Source organism: Scyliorhinus canicula, chromosome 8, assembly GCF_902713615.1.
Source record: "Scyliorhinus canicula chromosome 8, sScyCan1.1, whole genome shotgun sequence".
Lineage (NCBI taxonomy): Eukaryota > Metazoa > Chordata > Chondrichthyes > Carcharhiniformes > Scyliorhinidae > Scyliorhinus > Scyliorhinus canicula.
In genome coordinates this window covers 176934586-176954464 of record NC_052153.1, presented here as the reverse complement: position 1 = coordinate 176954464, position 19879 = coordinate 176934586, and the positions used below count along the sequence as shown (strand labels likewise).

At 45.7% G+C, this 19879-nt stretch overlaps 1 protein-coding gene across 1 annotated transcript in view; it reads right to left on the bottom strand.

Moving 5' to 3' along the window:
- vegfc (vascular endothelial growth factor c) overlaps positions 1–19879 on the bottom strand; it is a 203180-nt gene that overhangs the window by 17009 nt on the left and 166292 nt on the right. Inside the window, exon 5 of the mRNA XM_038805755.1 lies at positions 4073–4185. Coding sequence (XP_038661683.1) covers positions 4073–4185 — 113 coding nt within the window. The remainder of the gene's footprint in view (positions 1–4072; positions 4186–19879) is intronic.

The following is a 19879-nucleotide window of genomic DNA, read 5'->3' as shown; positions in this document are numbered from 1 at the left end:
GCCGTGGCAAGAGCCTGGGCTGACATACAAATGCCAGCGGACTCTGGTGATGTATTTGGCTGTTCTGCCACACATTTGCGCACAGTGCTGGATAGGATCTCTGTACAACTTATTGTTCAGGGTCTGGCTGCCCAGTGTTTTTGGCGGCAATCACTGCGTTTCCATTGATTTCCCCCTGTTCAGGACTGGGATTTGGTGTTCAATGAAGAAAGACTACATTATCCGGAAGGAACGTTCAAAAGTTTTATTGCAGCCAAAGTATTTTACAGCTCCCTTGTCAATGTAATCCCCTCTTTGACTGGGATATTGCCACATAACTTAAGAAAACACAGCATGATTGAAAGGCTGCTTATTTTTCAGGTCAAAAACTGTTTTCAGACAAATTGCTGTTGGCCAGTTAGTTTCTGCTGCGGGCTTTTATTCTGGTGAAGGGTGTTGTCACCTCACTCTTTTCTTTTCTCTCGTGTAAGCTAAGTTTGAGAAATAACATGCTAGAAACATGAACCTGGTGCAGTGAGATGTACTATTTGCTTCAACCAAATATCCTCCATTTTGTTTATCCTACTGCTTATTAAAACTGAAATAAAAATGATTCCTTTGCAACATCAAGTGCAATCTGCGATGCCATATTAGTTGTAGCTGAGTTGAAAGCTCTAAGACTTAAACTTCAATAAATAGGGATGATTAATTGAAGCATTGACCTATATTCCACTGACAAAAGGTTCTGCTCCTTTGGGTGCCAACTGGAAAGGTGGGCCCAGGTGACCTCCCTCATAAGCATTGCCCTTCTGAAACAAATGGCTTGTACTGAGGTTTGTACTTCTGGGACCTCCCCCGCGGTGGCCTCTGCCACCTGTTTTCATTGGGAAGTCAGTGAGCTGCATGCTGCTGAGGATTGGCTGTTAAGGTCAGGTAGCCTCTTGTTCATTCAAGGGATTTGGGTTTTGCTGATTAGGCCAGTGTTTATTGCACATCCCTAATTTCCCCTGAGATGGTGCTGCTGAGCTACCTTCTTGAGCCGCTGCAGTCCTGTGTTGTAGGTCTGCCCACAGTGCTGTTGGAGAGTTCCAGGCTTTTCACCCAGCGACAATGAAGGAACGCCGATATATTTCCAAGTCAGGATGGTGAGTGGCTTGGAGGGGAACCTCCAGGTGATAGTTTTCCCAGGTATCTGCTGTCCTTGTCCTTTTATACGTTAGGGGTCATGGGAAGGATTCTCCGTCCCACCGCACCAGTTTCCTGTCAATAGGGATTCCCATTGTGGGCAGCCCCATGCCATCGGGAAATCCCTGGGCATGGGTGCGCTGCCGGCGCAATGGAGAATCCCGACAGCGGAGAATCCAGCCCGATAGGTTTGGAAGGTGATGCCTAAGGAGCCTTGGTGAGTTCCTGCAGTGCACCTTGTAGATGGTACAAACACAGAAAGTACTGGACAATCTCAGCAGGTCCGACAGCATCCGTGGAGGGAGAAGGGAGCGAACGTTTCAAGTCTGATGACTCATTGTTAAAGCTCGGATTTTCTGTTATTGTTTCAGATTTCAACATCCGCAGTAATTGGCTTTTACCTTGTCGCTAGTACACACGGCTGCTAATGTGTATTGTTGGTGGAGGGAGTGAATGTTTGTGGAAGGGGTGCCAATGTCCTGGATGGTGTTGAGTTTCTTGAGTGTTGTTGGAACTGTACTCCACCGAGGGGCAGGCGGGATCAGGGTGTTGAACCTGATGATCAGCCATGACTGACAGAGCAGGTTCGAAGGGCCAAATGGCCTCCTCCTGCTTCTATTTACTATGAGTACATGGTTGGCTGCTAACGCTGGCAATGGTAATTCAAAGTTGGGAACACCGTCAAGCTTGTTTGAGACTGTCAAATTGCCATCACCCACGGAATAATTTATTGCTGATAGTCCTCACATCACAAGAGAGGAAGGCTATTCCTCATTGTGTGTCGGTAAAGGAGAAATGAGAACTGAACAGGAGGTGATCCTGCATAAGAACAAGAATTGCCACAAAACAGCCACAAGGATACCAGCCTGGGAATTATGTGGCCTCCCCTGCTGTACCATTGCAATGGTAGCACAGGGCTAAAGAGCTGGCTTTTAAAGCACACCAAGGCAGGCCAGCAGCACGGGTTCAATTCCCGTATCAGCCTCCCCGAACAGGCGCTGGAATGTGGCAACTAGGGGCTTTTCACAGGAACTTCATTTGAAGCCTATTTGTGACAATAAGCGATTTTCATTTCATTTAATTTCAATTTCCATTCAACTGACTGCACTGGGGGCTATTTTTGTCCGTTGATGCCAGATTAATGGGCGTCTTCTTTAAAGTGGTCTAATTATTACAATATGCTTTCTTTCGGAGGCCTGGTGTTGTGTCCGATTGGGCTCCGGCACCACTTGTTATAACTGGGCGTGAGACGCCCCCAGGGTGAGCTGGCTGCGCAATGTGGTAAGCATATTCACCGGCCAGGTGCCCCGCTGGGGTTACGGTGATTGGCTTGAGATATTTACCCTTTGGATCCAGTAACTCTGTCATTAAAATGGATCGCTCTATGGTCAGGAGTAGAGATAGAGAGACAGGATAAAGCCAAAGTTGGCAGCGGGGTTGTTTTAACAGCTGCTGCTCTTATTCTTCACACTCAGCTCAGCGTGATCGATATAGCTGTGAAGTACCGGAACTGACTCCAAGCCAGTTAAAGCATTCGGGTAAACTGAATCAGACTTCCCAAAATACGCAAATCGACATCTTACTGATTAGCAGTTTCCCTGCAGTCAAATGGTTCCTATTCCCAGTAGAAGCCCAAGATATTTCTATATTATATTGATCCCTATTGAACTGCCTGATAACTTATCCGTGAGGCACTGTGACCGGAACAAGTTGCAAGTTGCCTGCAGGAGAATGAATGAACTGGCTTGACAGCTAACCTTGGTGCAAAAGATGGAAAATTACATTTTAGTATTGATTTTGGCAAAGCAGAGCAATCGGCAGGATATTTAAAATAAGGATTGAATCGCTGGGAAATATTCCAGTAACAGCTGTTGGGGGAAGGAACGGGGAAATGATTTCGATTCAAAAGATGCAAAATATCGGGAGGGCAAAGCCAAAGGGTTAAAAGGGGTAGCAGCATCAATTCAGAAGGTTAAATAGTTTTATGAGGGCCGGGGGAGGGGGGTGGTGCAATGATGAGGATGAAGGAAAGAAACAGCACATCAGATAAATAATAATCTTTATTGTCACAAGCAGGCTTACATTGCAACAAAGTTACTGTGAAAAGCCCCTAGTCACCACACTCCGGCGCCTGTTCGGGTACACAGAGGGAGAATTCAGAATGTCCAAATTACCTAACAGCACGTCTTTCGGAACTTGTTGAAGGCAACCAGAGCACCCGGAGGAAACCCACGCAGACACGGGGAGAACATGCAGACTCCGCACAGACAGTGACCCAGCGGGGAATTGAACCTGGGACCGTGGCGCTGTGAAGCCGCAGTGCGATTAGAGAGTGACCCAGAAGAAAAGGACCGTGGGGTTAAATGCTGCAGCTGAAGATTAAAGGAAGTTGAAAATGAGACCAAATGAAGATGAAATGAAAGGTTGAGAACAAAGCAGTAAAAGAAGAAATGAGAAGTTTACAGGGTGCTTCAGAATAATCTGAACATCGCCGAAGCTTTCCGTCTTGCACATATCAGGACAAATGCAAGACTGCCAAATTTCAAATGTTCACAACAGCTTAGACCGGGTGTTGCTGAGTTGCCAGTCAAAGCCGATTGGCCAAGGCATTGTCATGGCATTTTAGAACTATAGGCTCCCCCAGGCTCCTGGGTAATTCAAAAAAGTTACAAAGTTTGAATACACTACTCTTATTACTAGAAATGGGTCCCTGGCAACGCTCAAGCTTTGCCCCCTTTTTGAATTATCTGGGAGCTTTGGGAGCCTTTGGTCCCTTGTTGGTTTCTCCATGGCAACTCCCCAGCCAATCAGAGATGACTTTTGCTGAGCCAGGATGCATCATGTCCAACATACTCCTTTGCTGGTGACGGAACAGAACAAAATGAATAAACAAAATAAACCCACTAACCTGAGTCAGCTTTAGGGGGCAGAAAGCTGCTGAAATCATATTCCATCACGCATCTGCATAAAAAACGGTTCCAGATGTGATTCTTGGGACAGGTCCTATTTGGCATCAGACAGCTGTGAATGAAGTGAAGACATTTTTGCTGAAAATAGGCAGACGACATTGTGGCCACATGGTACAATACATTTCCATGTCATGGAATTGGAGATTGTTTGTACTTATGCAGAAAAGAAAATCAGCTAAAACAGTTTTGCCCTACTGCTATCAATGAAATGGAGGGGTGGGGGGTGGGGTGGGAAGGTTAGGGAACTAATCAGTGTGCTCACCGTCCCATACACAAATCTTTCACAATTGCTTAGATTGGCACAATTACGCAAATCTGTTTGGTCCAACTCTTTAACATGTAAAATTTCATGCAAAATATTTTACAAATCCTGCAATCAACTGCTGGTGACCGTATCAATCCAATTGAACTCCCAGTGACATTCGGAACCCAACCAAACTCTCAGTGACAATCCTGATCCAATCAACATTCACAATCTAACCCTACTCACAGTGACAATCCAGATTCATCCCAACTTGTGGGAGGAAATCCGAGGAAACCCACACAGACACGGGGAGAACGTGCAGTCTCTGCACAGACAGTGACCCAAGCTGGGAATCGAACCTGGGACCCAGGTGCTGTGAAGCAAAAGTGCTAACCACTGCGCTACCGTGCCGCACTTGTGGTGCTTTTGCTCCTGATTATATTGTAGACACTGGATTAAGACGACGACGTGCTTCAGGGTGATGTAGGGTTAAGTCGGACACTTTGTTTCTCTAATCGAGCAAGCAGTACATGTGTGCGTTTAGAGCTGCCTTCAGCATTCAACAAGCCTTTCTTTCCTTTCCAAATCAGCAGAACCAATCAGCTGTTTTCTTAGACAAAAATCTTTTCAGAAATTCCAGACAGTCCAACAGGTCCCCATGGAAATGAGCGAAGTTTACTTAAAATCAGTTGCGATTGTACTTTCATGTTTTGTCAGCATATTTAGCACAAGGACAAGTTGGGCTATTTTTATTGTGGGCGGTTTAAAATCGATGGTTTTGCAAAACAACATGTGAATGCAGAAGGGAGGGCGGAAGTGTATTGAGTCGCGTTAAATGATGCCTTTGCTGACAAATTCAGCATATACTACTCAACTTGTAACAGATTCCACCATGGAGCAAAATGCAGACAGAGAGGGGCTTCAAACGCAAAGAACAAACACTAGCTTATCTTACAGCCGGTATATCAAAACAGTATGGCTAAGCTTTAAAGATAAGCTTTCAAGTTGTTTTTATGGGGTTTACCCTTGATAAGCATGAATGGCCTTCAACCCAAAAAGGCCCTTTCAGGTTTAATCAATATTACAGTGCATTTGAGAACTTCAGAACCTTTAAGGTTTTGCATTGAGAAAAGACTATGAAAATGAACACTCATCCTGTGTGCTCACAAACAGTTAATAAATAGTTGGGCTCAGTTAATATTATTTTATGTTTCCGCATAGGTTTCACCCACGGCACAACCATTAATGAAACAAAAAGATAATTAATTTCTCATGAGGGAGTACAAGTCCAGGGGAAGGACGTAGGATGGACGTAGGGAAGTTGTTTCCATTAGCAGGGGAGACTAGGACACGGGGGCACAGCCTTAGAATAAAAGGGAGTCACTTTAGAACAGAGATGAGGAGAAATTTCTTCAGCTAGGTCTGTGGAATTCATTGCCACAGAGGGCGGTGGAGGCCGGGACGTTGAGTGTCTTTAAGACAGAAATTGATAAATTCTTGATTTCTCGAGGAATTAAGGGCTATGGGAGAGAGCGGGTAAATGGAGTTGAAATCAACCATGATTGAATGGTGGAGTGGACTCGATGGGCCGAATGGCCTTACTTCCGCTCCTATGTCTTATGGTCTTATGGCCTTATGGAAGGTCATTTCTATTCAATGAACTGCATTTTCTATGGAAAAATCCACCCGATTTCAAGAGAAAGTGCGGTAGCCCATAGATTCTGAGCTCCAGGACAGTGTAATTGAGGAGCACCCCAAGACGTGCAGGGGATTCCAGTAAGGAATGCACGCCAATTGCCCGTGAATTCAAATTTCCTTTTGGGTAATTGCCCTGCACTGGAAACCATTCGAAAGTGCAATTTTTAAAAAACGTTTTTCCAATTAAGGGACAATTAGCTTGGCCAATCCGCCCACCCTGCACATCTTTGGGTTGTGGGGGTTAGGCTGCCGGAATCGAACCCAAGCCCTTGGCGACGTCAGGCAGCTGTGCTAACGACTGCACCACCGTGCCATCCTGAAAGTGCAACTTAAATTTTAGCTCAGTGGGCTGGTTTGTAAAGTAGAACAACGGCAACAGCGCGGGTTCAATTCCCGTACCAGCTTACCCGAACAGGCGCCGGAATGTGGCGACTAGGGGCTTTTCACAGTAACTTCATACTTTTGACAATGAAAGATTAGATAAATAAATCACAAATCGCAGACAGTTCAGACTATCATACAATAATAGTTACCCTGATAACATTAATAGAATTAAAACCACTTTTAAATTTTGATTGATGAGAGCACTGGGATGCACAGTGGCACAGTGGGTTAGCACTGCTGCCTCGCAGCATCAGGGACCCACGTTCAATTCCGACCTTGGATGACTGTGTGGAGTTTGCACATCCTTTCCCTGTCTGTGTGGGTTTCCTCTGGGTGCTCCAGATTCCTCCCACAGCCCAAAGATTTGCAGGTTAGCTGCATTGGCCACGCTAAATTACTCCTTCGGGTCCAACGGTTAGATGGGGTTACGGGGGATAGGACGGGGGAGTGAGCCGAGATCGGGTGCTCTTTCACAGGGTCGGTGCAGGCTTGCTGGGCTGAATGACCTCCATCTGCTCTCTAGAGATTCTATGGTATTCTATGATCTCCACTGATCCTCACATGGGGCTCCCCTGACCTCTTGACCTCACCAGCCGCCCCCCCCCCCCCGAGAGGACTAACCCCAACCCCCACAACATGACCCGATAACTCCCTATAAGTGACTCCCCATCCCACGATTCCCCCATGAGATTCTCCACACACCACACTACACCCCCCGATTACCTCCCCCCTGCCCGACTAACCCAACCCAGCCTGCACCCCCCCACCCCGCAAGCCCTCCAACCTCCCCAGTGCCGTAAAAAGAGGATGTGCCTTCCTTACCTTCGAAGCTATGACCCTGGTCAGAAGGCCGTGCAAACCCATGGCACAGCTCTCACCTGGCCTAAGCCAGAAGGTCAGGTGAGATAGGACTGGTTGGATTTCAAATTAAGTAACTACAAGCGGGTGTAGCAAACCGACTCAACTGCCGGTACACTGGAGGTTACGGGAGTTTTCTGAGCAAAGGCCGTTTTTAATCTGTAAACGGACACTTCCTGAACACATGAGGTCATCCAAAACTCTGCTGTCCTTGTCCTTATTTGCACCAGTTCCATTCTTTATCGACCCTGTGCTCGTTGTAGTATACCAACACTCAGTCAAGCAATGTCTCGATTTTAAAATTCTCATCCTTGTTTCCGAATCCCTCCATGGCCTTTTCCCTCCCTTTCTCTGTAATCTGCTCCAGGCGGCAAAACCTTCTGGGATATCCATCCTCTTCTAATTCCGACCTCTTGTGCATTCCCAATTGTAATTGCTTCACCGTTGATGGCCGTTCCTTCTACTGCCTGGCCCCCCGTCAAGCTCTGGAATTTTCTCCTGACCTCTGTGTCTCTCTATCGGATCAAATGGTTTTACAGCACAGAAAGAGGCCCTTTGCCCCATCATGTCATCTTGCTTTCCTCCTTTAAGACGCTCCTTAAAACCTACCGCTTTGGCCATCTGCCCTAATATCTCCTTATGTGGCTTGGTGTTATTTCTGTATAAAGTTCCTGTGACGTAGTAGTTATGCATGTAAGTTGTTGTTGTAGCATTGTCAAGATGGGGTCTAGCAACGTGACACAATGCAAGTTAGGGAGGTCTTTGCAGCTCAAAGCATACATAAAAATCAACATTCTCAATGGCAATTGTTCTTTCTCTATGCACAGAACTGGTAATTTATTCGAAGATCTATAAATTTACCTCACCTTGTTTCACGTGGCAACCATTGTGTTTTTAGTGATGCTGCCTGAGAGATAATTATCAGTTGGTGTGGTGGGGAGGAATCCTCGGCTTCTCCTTAAATAACGGCCACAAGGTAACCTCTTCAACAATGGCCGGGATTCTCCCGTCCCACCTGCAGTGGGCAAAATCGCGGGCGGGACAGGAAAAATTTGGAGAGCTGAATAGCTGTCCAAATTTTCCAATCCTGCCGGGACAATGCCTGCCGCAGTCGGAGCCAGAACATCCTGCCCAATGTCCGACTGCCTTAGTGTTGCAGTAAAGTATTTGCCTGGACTGCGTGCTCAAGGTTAAGCTCACAACCCCCCAACTTGACTGCCTTGGCTCAGGGGCACCAACTCTCCTCTGAATTCAAAAAATCCAGCTCCACAGTCCCACACCAGAGACCTAAGCGCCCAATCTAGGCACCCAAGTGCAGCGTTTATACTATTTAAAGACCAGTAGCAATTTCTTAGGATACGCTGGCCAACATAATTGGGCAGCACAAATGGATAGCACTGTGGCTTCACGGCGCCAGGGTCCCAGGTTCGATTCCCCGCTGGGTCACTATCTGTGTGGAGTCTGCATGTTCTCCCTATGTCTGCGTGGGTTTTCTCCGGGTGCTCCGGTTTCCTCCCACAGTCCAAAGACATGCAGGTTAGGAGGATTGGCCATGATAAATTGCCCTTAGTGACCAAAACATTTACGAGGGGTTATTGGGTTGCGGGGATGGGGTGGAAGTGAGGGTTAAGTGGGTTGGTGCAGACTTGATGGGCTGAATGGCCTCCTTCTATACTGTATGTTCTATGTTATTCTATGTTAACATTGCTCCCACAAACAACACTATTCTTCAAGAAAAACAACCACCTGGTGACTTCTTAATTTGCCTATTGTCTGTGGGATCCTGCTGTGCGCAGCTTGGCTATTTAGCTTGCATAAAAAATATCAGTGATTGACCATCAGAGGTGACGTTTCATGTATTTTCTATTTTTAAAGAATAATTTTCCAGTTTATTTTCCTTCTGCTGCTATTCACAGTATTGGGATGCGGAGACCCAATGTAATATTTTCAAGTTTGCTGATGACGCAAACTAAATGGGGCGGGGGGGGGGGGGATGCCAGAACCAGGGAACACAGCCTCAGAATAAGAGGTCGGCCATTTAGTACTCAGAGGAGGAGGAATTTCTCAACGTAGAGAATGGTAGATCTCAGGAATTGTCTACCCCAGAGGGCTGAAGGAGGCCCAGTCATTGAGTATGTTCAGGATAGGAATCGATAGATTTCTACATATTAAAGATATCAAGAAATATGTGGATAGCCCAAGGAAATGGCATTGAGGTTGAAGATTAATCATGATTTAGTTGAATGGGAGAGCAGGCTCAAGGGGCCGAATGGCCTATGTTTCTAAGTTCCCAAATGTAAATGAATAATTTGAAACCTGGGATTGGTAGGTTCTTTAATAGCAATACGTATAAAAGGACATGGAGAAAAGGTGGGAGGATGGATTTAAGATACAGATTAGCCACGGTTTTACTGAATATGGAATGTATTAAGAGACTGAATCCTGTCCTTGTTCCTATGGATATTGCTGTTCCTCTATTGTCACTGGCTCAAAATTCTGGAATTCCCTACTTCTGGCAGTACATTCAATCTATGCATGTCAATGTTTCAAGAAGAGATGGGGAATAAATACCGGCCTTGCTGGTTCCACCCATACACTGAGAACTAACTAAAATGTGTCAGCGCTTTAGCTCAATGTTAACATTGACAACTGGAGGGAAATAGATTCCTCCATTTCTAAAACGTTATCAATCATGTGGTTCCGCTTGCAAAGTTAATCATTGCATGGACATAATGAGGAGAATTTCACCCCTCCCCCACCGCCCAAAGTGGATAAATGTGGGCCGTGAGAAGTCTGAATCATGACCCCATCGCCACCTCTAACCCACCCGGTTCCACTTTCAGCAGAGGCACCATCAGAGGGAGCAAGCAATTAACTTATTCCAAGGAGGTGGTTTGGCCCTTTAAATAGTCTAATGAGACTGCCTATCTCATTTGCATTCATCATTTTTACCTTTACTCTGGTTAGGGATTACTAAGATTAGGGATAAACTAAGATTAGGGATACTGGATCAGAAAGTAAGTGCCTTTCCACTGAACGTATCTACCTGACCAACCCTTGGCCATCAGAGCCCACCCCCGACACTGTCAACTCCCGCTCAGTCCCCCTCAATGGCCTTCTCCTCCCATCAAGGCCGCTCTCTTCTACCGTGCATTCACAATTATGTTTCATCTCACTAGGGTAATTTCCACTCCCTCTGTAAGGGGCAGCGGTGTCATAGTGGTAATGCCAATGGATTGGTGACCCAGGCTAATGCTCTGGGAACTTGGGTTCAAATCCCACCACGGCATCTGGTAGAATTCAAATGAATAAACTTGGAATTGAAAATTAGTGATCATGAAACTGTCGCCGATTGTTATGAAAACACATCTGGGTTTGGTCTACAATTGACAAATTCTGGCCTGGCCAACAACACCCACATCCCCATGAAAGAACTAAGAAAAGTGTAAGCATGTGACAGGGACCTGTGTGTTTACAGCACAGTATTCACAGGTAGAGGGGATTTAATGCTCCTTGGGCCAGGCTATCACTTAATTTAGCTCCTGGACAGCAATAGCATCAAGATTGTAGGAAATGGAAGGTTTGTTTATGTGAGTGACTGGAGACCGAATCTCTGACAGAATATCTGGTGGAACTTGGAACGGTGCTGCTACGAAAGTTCATCGCCCTCTATTTTGCCAGAGCCCAGTTTGTGGTCATTCATTAAGGCTGCCTTGTTCTTTCCTTTCTTGCTGCCTCTGTCCACCTTTGGCCATGTGTTCATTCATCTATTTCCAACAACACGTTATTCATCCCGTAAAAGAGCAAAAGGATTTCACGCAAACACTAATATTCACAACTAATATTCCTGCGGACTGTCAAGTTTAATAATTTGCATCTATTGTGGTTGACTCTCAAATGCCCTCTGAAATGACCTGGCAAGCCGCTCACTTCAAGGGCAATTAGGGATGGGCGATAAATGCTGGCCATGCCGGTGATGTCTACATCCCATGAATGACTAAAGGAAAAAGGAAATCTCCCCACTATATTTTCGGAGGTTACAGTTTAACATAAGCAAGACGAGTCAAGATAAATGGTGAAATATTGCCTGAGTACACTGACAACGTGCAACTAAAATATAGATAACAGCAGCAATTTATACTGTGCCTTTAATGCAATGCAGCACCCCAAGAGAATTCATACGAGCATTACAAAACAAAGGATGACACCAAACCACAGAAAACCTAAATCCCGTGTGACTTGAGGTTTGACTTATAAAGTTAGACAATTTCTAAAGAGTCACTGCTCTGAATTAAATCTCCCCATCTTTATCATAGTAATGGGTATTTTGTTTCAAATTAGCTTTGTGTAATACATTCCACCACTATTTCCCAGACCATTGATCGACAGAGGACATCGGTACTAATTGAAACTCACTGATTGTTGTTGCAAATTAATCTAAATCATAAACTGAAGATTTGAACTCCACTGGGAATGGTAATATTTTGTTCTTCGAGACGTCACAGTCTCTCCCCCACCCTGCCCCACACCCAAACAAAGTTTATTTTACATTCTTTCTTTTAAGTTCCCCCTATTCGTATCGCAACTTTATTTGGCCAAGTAGTTGACTTGTTTCTCTCTTTATAAATGAGATCAAAATTACTTTGTGGACTTTCCTTTGAGTCTGCACTCAGCAAGTACCAGCTAACTTAACGAATAAGACGCGGTTCACAAATCTTTTCAGTCCCTCATTTTGACAATTCTGATGGAATATCAAAACATAGAATCATAGAATTTACAGTGCAGAAGGAAGCCATTCGGCTCATCGAGTCTGCACCGGCCCTTGGAAAGAGCACGCTATCTATCCCCACAGCTCCACCCTATCCCCATAACCCCATCTAGTCTTTTGTGGACACAAAGGGCAATTTAGCAGAGCCAATTCACCTAGCCTGCGCATTTTTGGATTGTGGGAGGAAACCGGAGCACCCGGAGGAAATCCACGCGGACACGGGGAGAACGTGCAGATTCCGCACAGACAGTGACCCAAGCTGGGAACAGGAACTGGAGTAGGAGGTGTATGGGGGGGGTGATATAGTGGTATGGTCAATGGATTAGTAATCCAGGGTGATGCTCTGCGGACCCGGGTTCAAATCTCCACCATGACAGCTGGTGAAATTTGAATTCAATAAAAATCTGGAATCCATAACCGTGAAACCATTATTGATTGCCGTAAAAACGCATCCGCTTTAAGCCTGTCGAGCCTGCTCTGCCATTCAATTAGCTCATGGATAACCATCTACTCAACTCCACTTTCATGCACTATCTTCATATTCCTTGATGTCATAGTCTCCAAAAATCTATCAATTTCTGTTTTGAACATGGTCAACATGATTCCAAAGCTTCACCACCCTATGAGTGAGGAAAGTCCTCCTCCTCTCAGTCTTAAATGGCCTACCCCTTATCTTGAGATTATGTGCCTGGATATCTCCCAACCAGGTGAAACATTTTGGGCGGGATTCTCCAACCCCCCGCCAGGTGGGATAATCGCCGGCGGGGGGGCGGGTTGAATGCCGCCCCGCCGCTCCGACGGCGGCTGCCGAATTCTCATGTGCCGGTTTTTGGGCGGGGCCAGTGATCGCGCCGCGCCAGTCGTTGGCAGCGCCCCCCCGCCCCGGCAATTCTCCAGGCTCAGACAGGCTGAGCGGCCACCCGTTTCGGCCAGTCCCGCCAGCGTGAAATAGACAAGGTCCATACCGGCAGGACCTGGCTTGGAGGGCGGTTAGCGGGGTCCTCGGGGGGGCACAGGGGGATCTGGCCCCGGGTGGGGGGGGCCCACAGTGGCTTGGCCGCGATCTGGGCCCACCTATCTGCGGGCGAGCCTGTGCTGTCGGGGCATTCTTTCCTTCCGCGCCGGCCTCTGTAAGGCTCCGCCATGGCCGGCGCGGAGAAGAAACCCCCTGCGCATGCGCAGGAAACACGCCAGTGGTTCTGCGCATGCGCCAGAACAGGCTGGCGGTCCTGCACATGCGCCAACCCTGCCGGCGCCGGCCTAGCCCACGGAAGTGCGGAGGATTCTGCACCTCTGGGCGGCCCGACGCCGGATTGGTTCACGCCACTCTTTGACGTCGGTACAGGCCATGCCGCCAATCGCGGGAGAATCCCGGCCCTTATCTACATCAACCCTGTCACACCTTGTAAAAGTTTTGTAAGTTTTAATAGGTCACCTCTCATTCTTTGAAGTTCTAAGGAATACAGATCGAGTCTCCCCAATTTCTCCTCATCGGACAATCCCACCATCCGAGACATTAATCTGGTGAACCTCCGTTGCACTCCCCCCTATGGCAAGTATATCCCTCCTTAGATAAGGGGACCAAAACTGTACACAACACACCAAGTGAGGTCCCACCAACGCTCCATACAACAGTTTACAACTGTACTCAACTCCCCTTGCGATGAAGGCCAGCATTATGTTTGCCTTCCTAATTGTTGCCAGCACTTACATGCTAACTTATGGTGACTTTTATTAACGAGGACACCCAGGTCCCTTTGGACATCTGCATTTCCCAATCTCTCAACATTTAAGAAATATTCTGGGTGCGATATTTTGTTTTTTAAATTCAGGGCACCCAATATTTTTTTTTCCAAATTAAGGGGCAATTTAGGGTGACGAATCCACCTAACCTGCACATCTTTGGGTTGTGGGGGTGAAACCCACGCAGATATGGGGAGAATATGCAAACTCCTCACTGACAGTGACCCAGAGCCGGGATTCGAACCCGGGTCCTCAGCGCCGCAGTCTTCTGGGCGCGATTTAACAGACAATAAACAGAGTCCCATTTTGGGTGCATAAAGCGAGGTCTATTTTGGCACCTGCAGTGCCGAGAACGACTCCGCTACCAAACAGGAATCTGTTGTTTTTTCTGGGCTTGATCGGGAACGCCCTGCCGAGGCCATACTTACCCCACTTCCTGCACTGACTGATGGTTGATTAAATGTTTCCATTGGGTGTATGTGCCTTAGAGGAATGTATTCTGTTGTCGACCATGTATGATTATCTGTCTACTGTCAAATCTTTAAATGTATTCTCCCAAACCACCCCAGCCAGCTTCAATACCTTTCTTCAGATTGAAGACTCTAGTTTCAGAATGAATTGTACTGCATTCAAACGTAATGCCAAATTCCATTATATTATGGTCACTATTTCCCAAAGGCTCCTTCCCAGCAAGGCTATTAATTAGTCCTTTATCATTACATAAGACTAAATACAAAGTAAGCTGATCCCTAGTTGGCCCCTCAATGTACTGATCCAGAAACCCATCTCTTTAAAAAAAAAAATTTTTAGATTACCCAATTCATTTTTCCAATTAAGGGGCAATTTAGCGTGGCCAATCTGCCTAACCTGCACATCTTTGCGTTGTGGGGGCGAAACCCACACAAAAACGGGGAGAATGTGCAAACTCCACACGGAGAGTGACCCAGAGCCGGGATTGAACCTGGGACCTCGGCGCTATGAGGCAGCAGTGCTAACCACTGCGCCACCATGCTGTCTTCCAGAAACCCATCTCATACACACCCCAGGAATTCCTGCTCCAGAACATTAGTGCCGATTTAGTTTACACAGTTTATCTGTAAATCGAAGTCATCCATTATTACTGTATTATGCACATTACATACTCCTCTAATTTGCTGATTTATACCAAGCTTAACATTGGCAGTACAGTTTGGTGGCCGATAAACAACTCCCACTCCTTGCTGCCGTTGCTGTTTTTTAGCTTCACCCACATTGATTCTATATCTTGATCCTTTGATCTAAGATCCTCTCTTACTAACTCACTGATCTGTTCCCTTATTTAGAGCACTGCCCCATATGGGTCGCAGTGGTTCAAGAAGGCAACTTACCACCACCTTCTCAATGCAAATTAGGGCTGAGCAATAAAAGATGGCTTAGCTTTGTTCCCATGAATTAACATTTAGTCTAAAAAAGAAAGATAGTTTATCAGAATGGTATCTGGACTCAAATGGTTAGATTACAAGGAGAAATTATGTCAAAGAGGAAAAAAAATCAAATTACTGCATATGCTGGAATCTGAACATAAATGAGGATTATATTGTCTGGAATTTCCATGGTTAAGAAATGATTAGAATCATAGAACCATAGAAAAGTTACTGCACAGATGGAGGCCATTTGGCCCTAATGGTCCATGCCAGCCCGAGGACATCCGGGTGCCCTTTCTAATTCCACCTTCTTGCACCCGGTCCGTAGCCCTATAGTTTAGTGCACTTAAGATGCAGATCCAGGTGCTGTCTATGCCTCCAACCAACTCTGCCACCAACTTGGCATGAATTCCAGACACCCAATGCCCTCTGCCAATTTTGTACCCAATTGAATACCTCACCCTGAATCCCGTGAGATTTAACCTTATGCAACAACCTACCATGTGGTACTTTGTCAAAGGCTTTGCTAAAGTCCACGTAGACAACGTCAACTGCAATGCCCTCATCTATCTTCTTGGTTATTCCTTCAAAAAACTCAATCAAAGTGGTGAGACATGATTTTCCACTCACAAAGCTATGCTGATTGTCCTTAATTAGTCCTTGCCTCTCAAAATGCCTGTAGATCCTGTCTTTCACAATACCTTCTAACAACGTACCCACCACAGGCGTTAGGCTCACTGGTCTGTAGTTCCCAGGCTTTTCCCTGCAGCCCTTCTTAAACAAAGGCACAACATTTGCTACCCTCCAACCTTCAGGCACCTCACCTGTGGCTGTCGATGATTCAATATCTCTGCTAGAGGAGCCGCAATTTCCTCCCTCGCTTCCCACAGCGTCCTGGGATACATGAAGGGGCTGGTTTAGCACAGGGCTAAAGAGCTGGTTTTTAAAGCAGACCAAGGCAGGCCCCAGCAGCACGGTTCGATTGCTGTACCAGCCTCCTCGAACAGGCGCCAGAATGTGGCGACTAGGGGCAAAATTTTCACAGTAACTTCATTTGTTACTTCACAGTTACTCCCTAGTTACTCTTTTGCCCTTTATATATTTGTAGAAGCTCTTTGGATGCTCTTTTGCCTTATCTGCCAAAGCAATCTCATGTCCCGTTTTTGCCCTCCTGACTTCTCTCTTAACTCTACTCCGACAACCTCTATACTCGTCAAGGGATCCACTTGATCCAAGCAGGCTATGCATGCCATATACCTCCTTCTTCTGTTAAGAAAACTAAACAATATTTTTCCTTAGTGATATCCTGACAATTGGTTTATTTTTTTAATGGCTGCCGTCTTTTCTCATAGGTATTTTGGTAACTGGAGCAAGCTGTTAGAGAATTTATGCTGCAGAGGAACGTCATCTGGCATCCGGCTCATCACATCCGGGCAAGCGCTCGCGTAGGAGATATGCACTTCCCCTCATTCCTCAATTCCATCAAGATATTTCTATAAATATACAGGGTAATTTCAAACATATTCATCTTTTCCCTTTTAATAGCTTTTATAGATCGTTTCTGCTTCACTCCCTTCTTGGCATGCAATAATAAACTGTACTGCAAATAACTTCTACTTCATTTTTTGTGATGATCTTAAATTTCTGTCTTCAATTGATTCACTGGCCAGTGGAACGAATTCTTTCCATTCAACTTTTCAAAATATGCCCTAATTTTAAATAATTAGATTGGCTGTTTTAACTTTCTGGGGGTTACCATTGACCAGAAATTGAACTGGACTAGCCATATTAATACTGTGGCTGCAAGAGCAGGTCAAAGGCTAAGAATCCTGCAGCGAGTAACTCACCTCCTGACCCCCCAAAGCCTGTCGACCAACTACAAGGCACAAGACAAGAGTGTGATTGAATACCACTTGCCTGGATGAGAGCAGCTCCAGCAACACTCGAGAAACTTGTCACCATCCAGGACAGCAGCCCGCTTGATTAGCACCCCACCCACAAACATTCACCCCCTCCGCCACCAACGAACAGCGGCAGCAGTGTGTACTCCACAACATGCACTGCAGGAACTCAACAAGGCTCCTTAGACAACACCTTCCACGACCACTACCATCTAGAAGGACAAGGGTAGCCGGTACATGGCAACACCACCACCTGGAGGTTCCCCTCCAAGTCATTCATCACCCTGACTTGGAAATATATTGCTGTTCCTTCACTGTCACTGGTCCAAAATCCTGGAATTCCCTCACTAACAGCTCTGTGGGTATATCTACACTCAGGGGCCTACAATGGTTCGCGAAAGCAACTCACAACCACCTTTTTGGGGGCAACAAGGGATGGGCAAGAAATCAATAAATGACATATCCCGTAAAATAGTTTAAAAATTTTGCTTTTAATGAAAATAGCTTATTTCTCTAGACTCTCATCACATCAATTTTTTCTATCACTGATATCTTGGTGAGTCTCTTTACTCTGATTCTTATATGCCTTCTAAAGTAGGACAACTGAGCGTGTGATCTACGAGGGCTCAGGGTGACCCTTAAGGATTCAAGTAATTGGCGAAATTTTACTGGAAATCCCACGCACATGCATAAATAGGATTCTGTGGACTATTCAAACCACAGCCTAGTGATTGGTTTTGATAGACTTATTCTCATTTCTCTTTATGCTAAAAGTCATTATTTGTAAAACCAAGGATTCCTTTTAACACTAAAAATAGTTTTATTCATTGATCCTCACATTTTTAAAGGCTGTTATCATAACTGTTTTTATGTAGTGTTAAAGTCCAGTTGTGATTAATTTGGCAATCTGATTCTTTGGCTTAAATGGGCACAAGCAGTGAAACAATTTGCTTCTTACAAATGCTTGGTTCCTGCCTTTGGTGAAAGGCCAGAACACTGGTATGGGGGCAAAAAAAAACTTATTCCCTTTAAAAAAAATTGCATCTTTGCTGAGTGACATAGAAACAATGTGCAGGGGTACGGGGAAAAGGCAGGGGAATGACACTAAATCATGCTAGTCGTAAATGGGTGGCACAGTGATTAGCACTGCATGCTCACGGCGCCAGGGACCCAGTTCAATTCTGGCCTTAGGTGACTGTGGAGTTTGTACGTTCTCACCGTGTCTGCGTGGGTTTCCTCCCGGTGCTCCAGTTTCCTCCCACAGTCCAAAGATGTGCAGGTTAGGTTATGTTGGGTGGTGTTATGGGATTACGGGAATAGGGCACGGGAGTGGGCCTAGGTATGGTGCTATTTCAGAGAGTCGGTGCTGACTCAATGGGCCGAATGGCCTCCTTCTGCACTGTCAGAATTCTATGGTTCCATGATATGGTCAAGTGATGTATAATACGCCACCCGAGTTATTACTTTGAAGCACTGTTAAAAATACTAAATTATGCGTGGCAATGTAAATCAGTACCTTTTGGGGCAGGAAGTGAACTGGGGGGGAAAAAAGTCTCTTGGCAGATTTCCCAGTACCTCGGCCAGCCTGATCCATTTCAAAACTACAAGAAGATCATTTGCTCTGGATATGATATCGAATCAAACTAAAGCAAGCCAATATGAGCCACCGGCTCTTCGTTTAATTCCTGACAGTTCTCTTAATCCCACAATTTTGGAGTAAACAGTTAATAGGCCACAAAGGGACACACAGTTTAACATTTTCAAACCTTCTTTTGGGATTCTTTCTACAATTTGCATTTGGCAAGGCATTGTGAGCCAATTAGCCCAGGACATCTACCATTCTGATGGCAGATATTTTTCCCTCAGGCCATTATCATAGTTCTACAGATTACTGGGCAGCTAAACACCGACTCTAGTCTCTTTGAATGGAAATGTCTACCCTTATCTTCATCAATCTTCATGTGTATCCACACTTAGCATTCTCAGAAACCTTTTCGCACAATTAACAAGACTGAAGATAAATCCCGAGGGAAGACGATCGGTTAAGTCAAATAAGGTCTGTAATGCGAAATCTGACTCTTTGAAAACACTGCATGCATATTTTTCCTTTCATCTTGAAGAAGAATTCTCCTGTTGTAACTCTATTTTTGTGTGGCCAGTGCAAACATTGTAATAATACACAAAGTCAAAATGCACGCACAGAGCATTCAATAATTCTCCTCCCCTCTCTTAACTCATCCACCCTGGGTTATGACTCTATTAGTGTAAATCAGCCTCTGTCCATGGTCAACATTCACCTATGAGTCCACACTGAATGACATTAAATTATTTCACTGAGCCTGCTGCTATATTTTCCCAATGTCTATTCATGCAGCGACTATCAGGGTCACTGATTGCAATTAGGAAGTGATTCCAAAATAATCCTTTGAGGAGATTCGATAGAGTTGTTCAATATCATAAGGGGTCCTGGACAGAGTAGACAGGGAGAAACTGGGCGAGATTCTCCCATATGGGGAGAAATTGTAAGGCTGGCGTCAAATCCGAGCGGGTTTGACGCCAGCCCCCCCTTCCCGACCGGGAACCGATTCTGGTCCCCGGTCGGGGCTAGCATCCCGACGCCGTAAACTCCGGCATCGCGGGCTTAACGAATTTTGTTAAGCCCGCTTGCCAGAGTTAGCGCCGGCTGACGCGTCATATGACGTCAGCCGCGCATGCGCGGATTGGAAGACTCCAACCCGCGCATACGC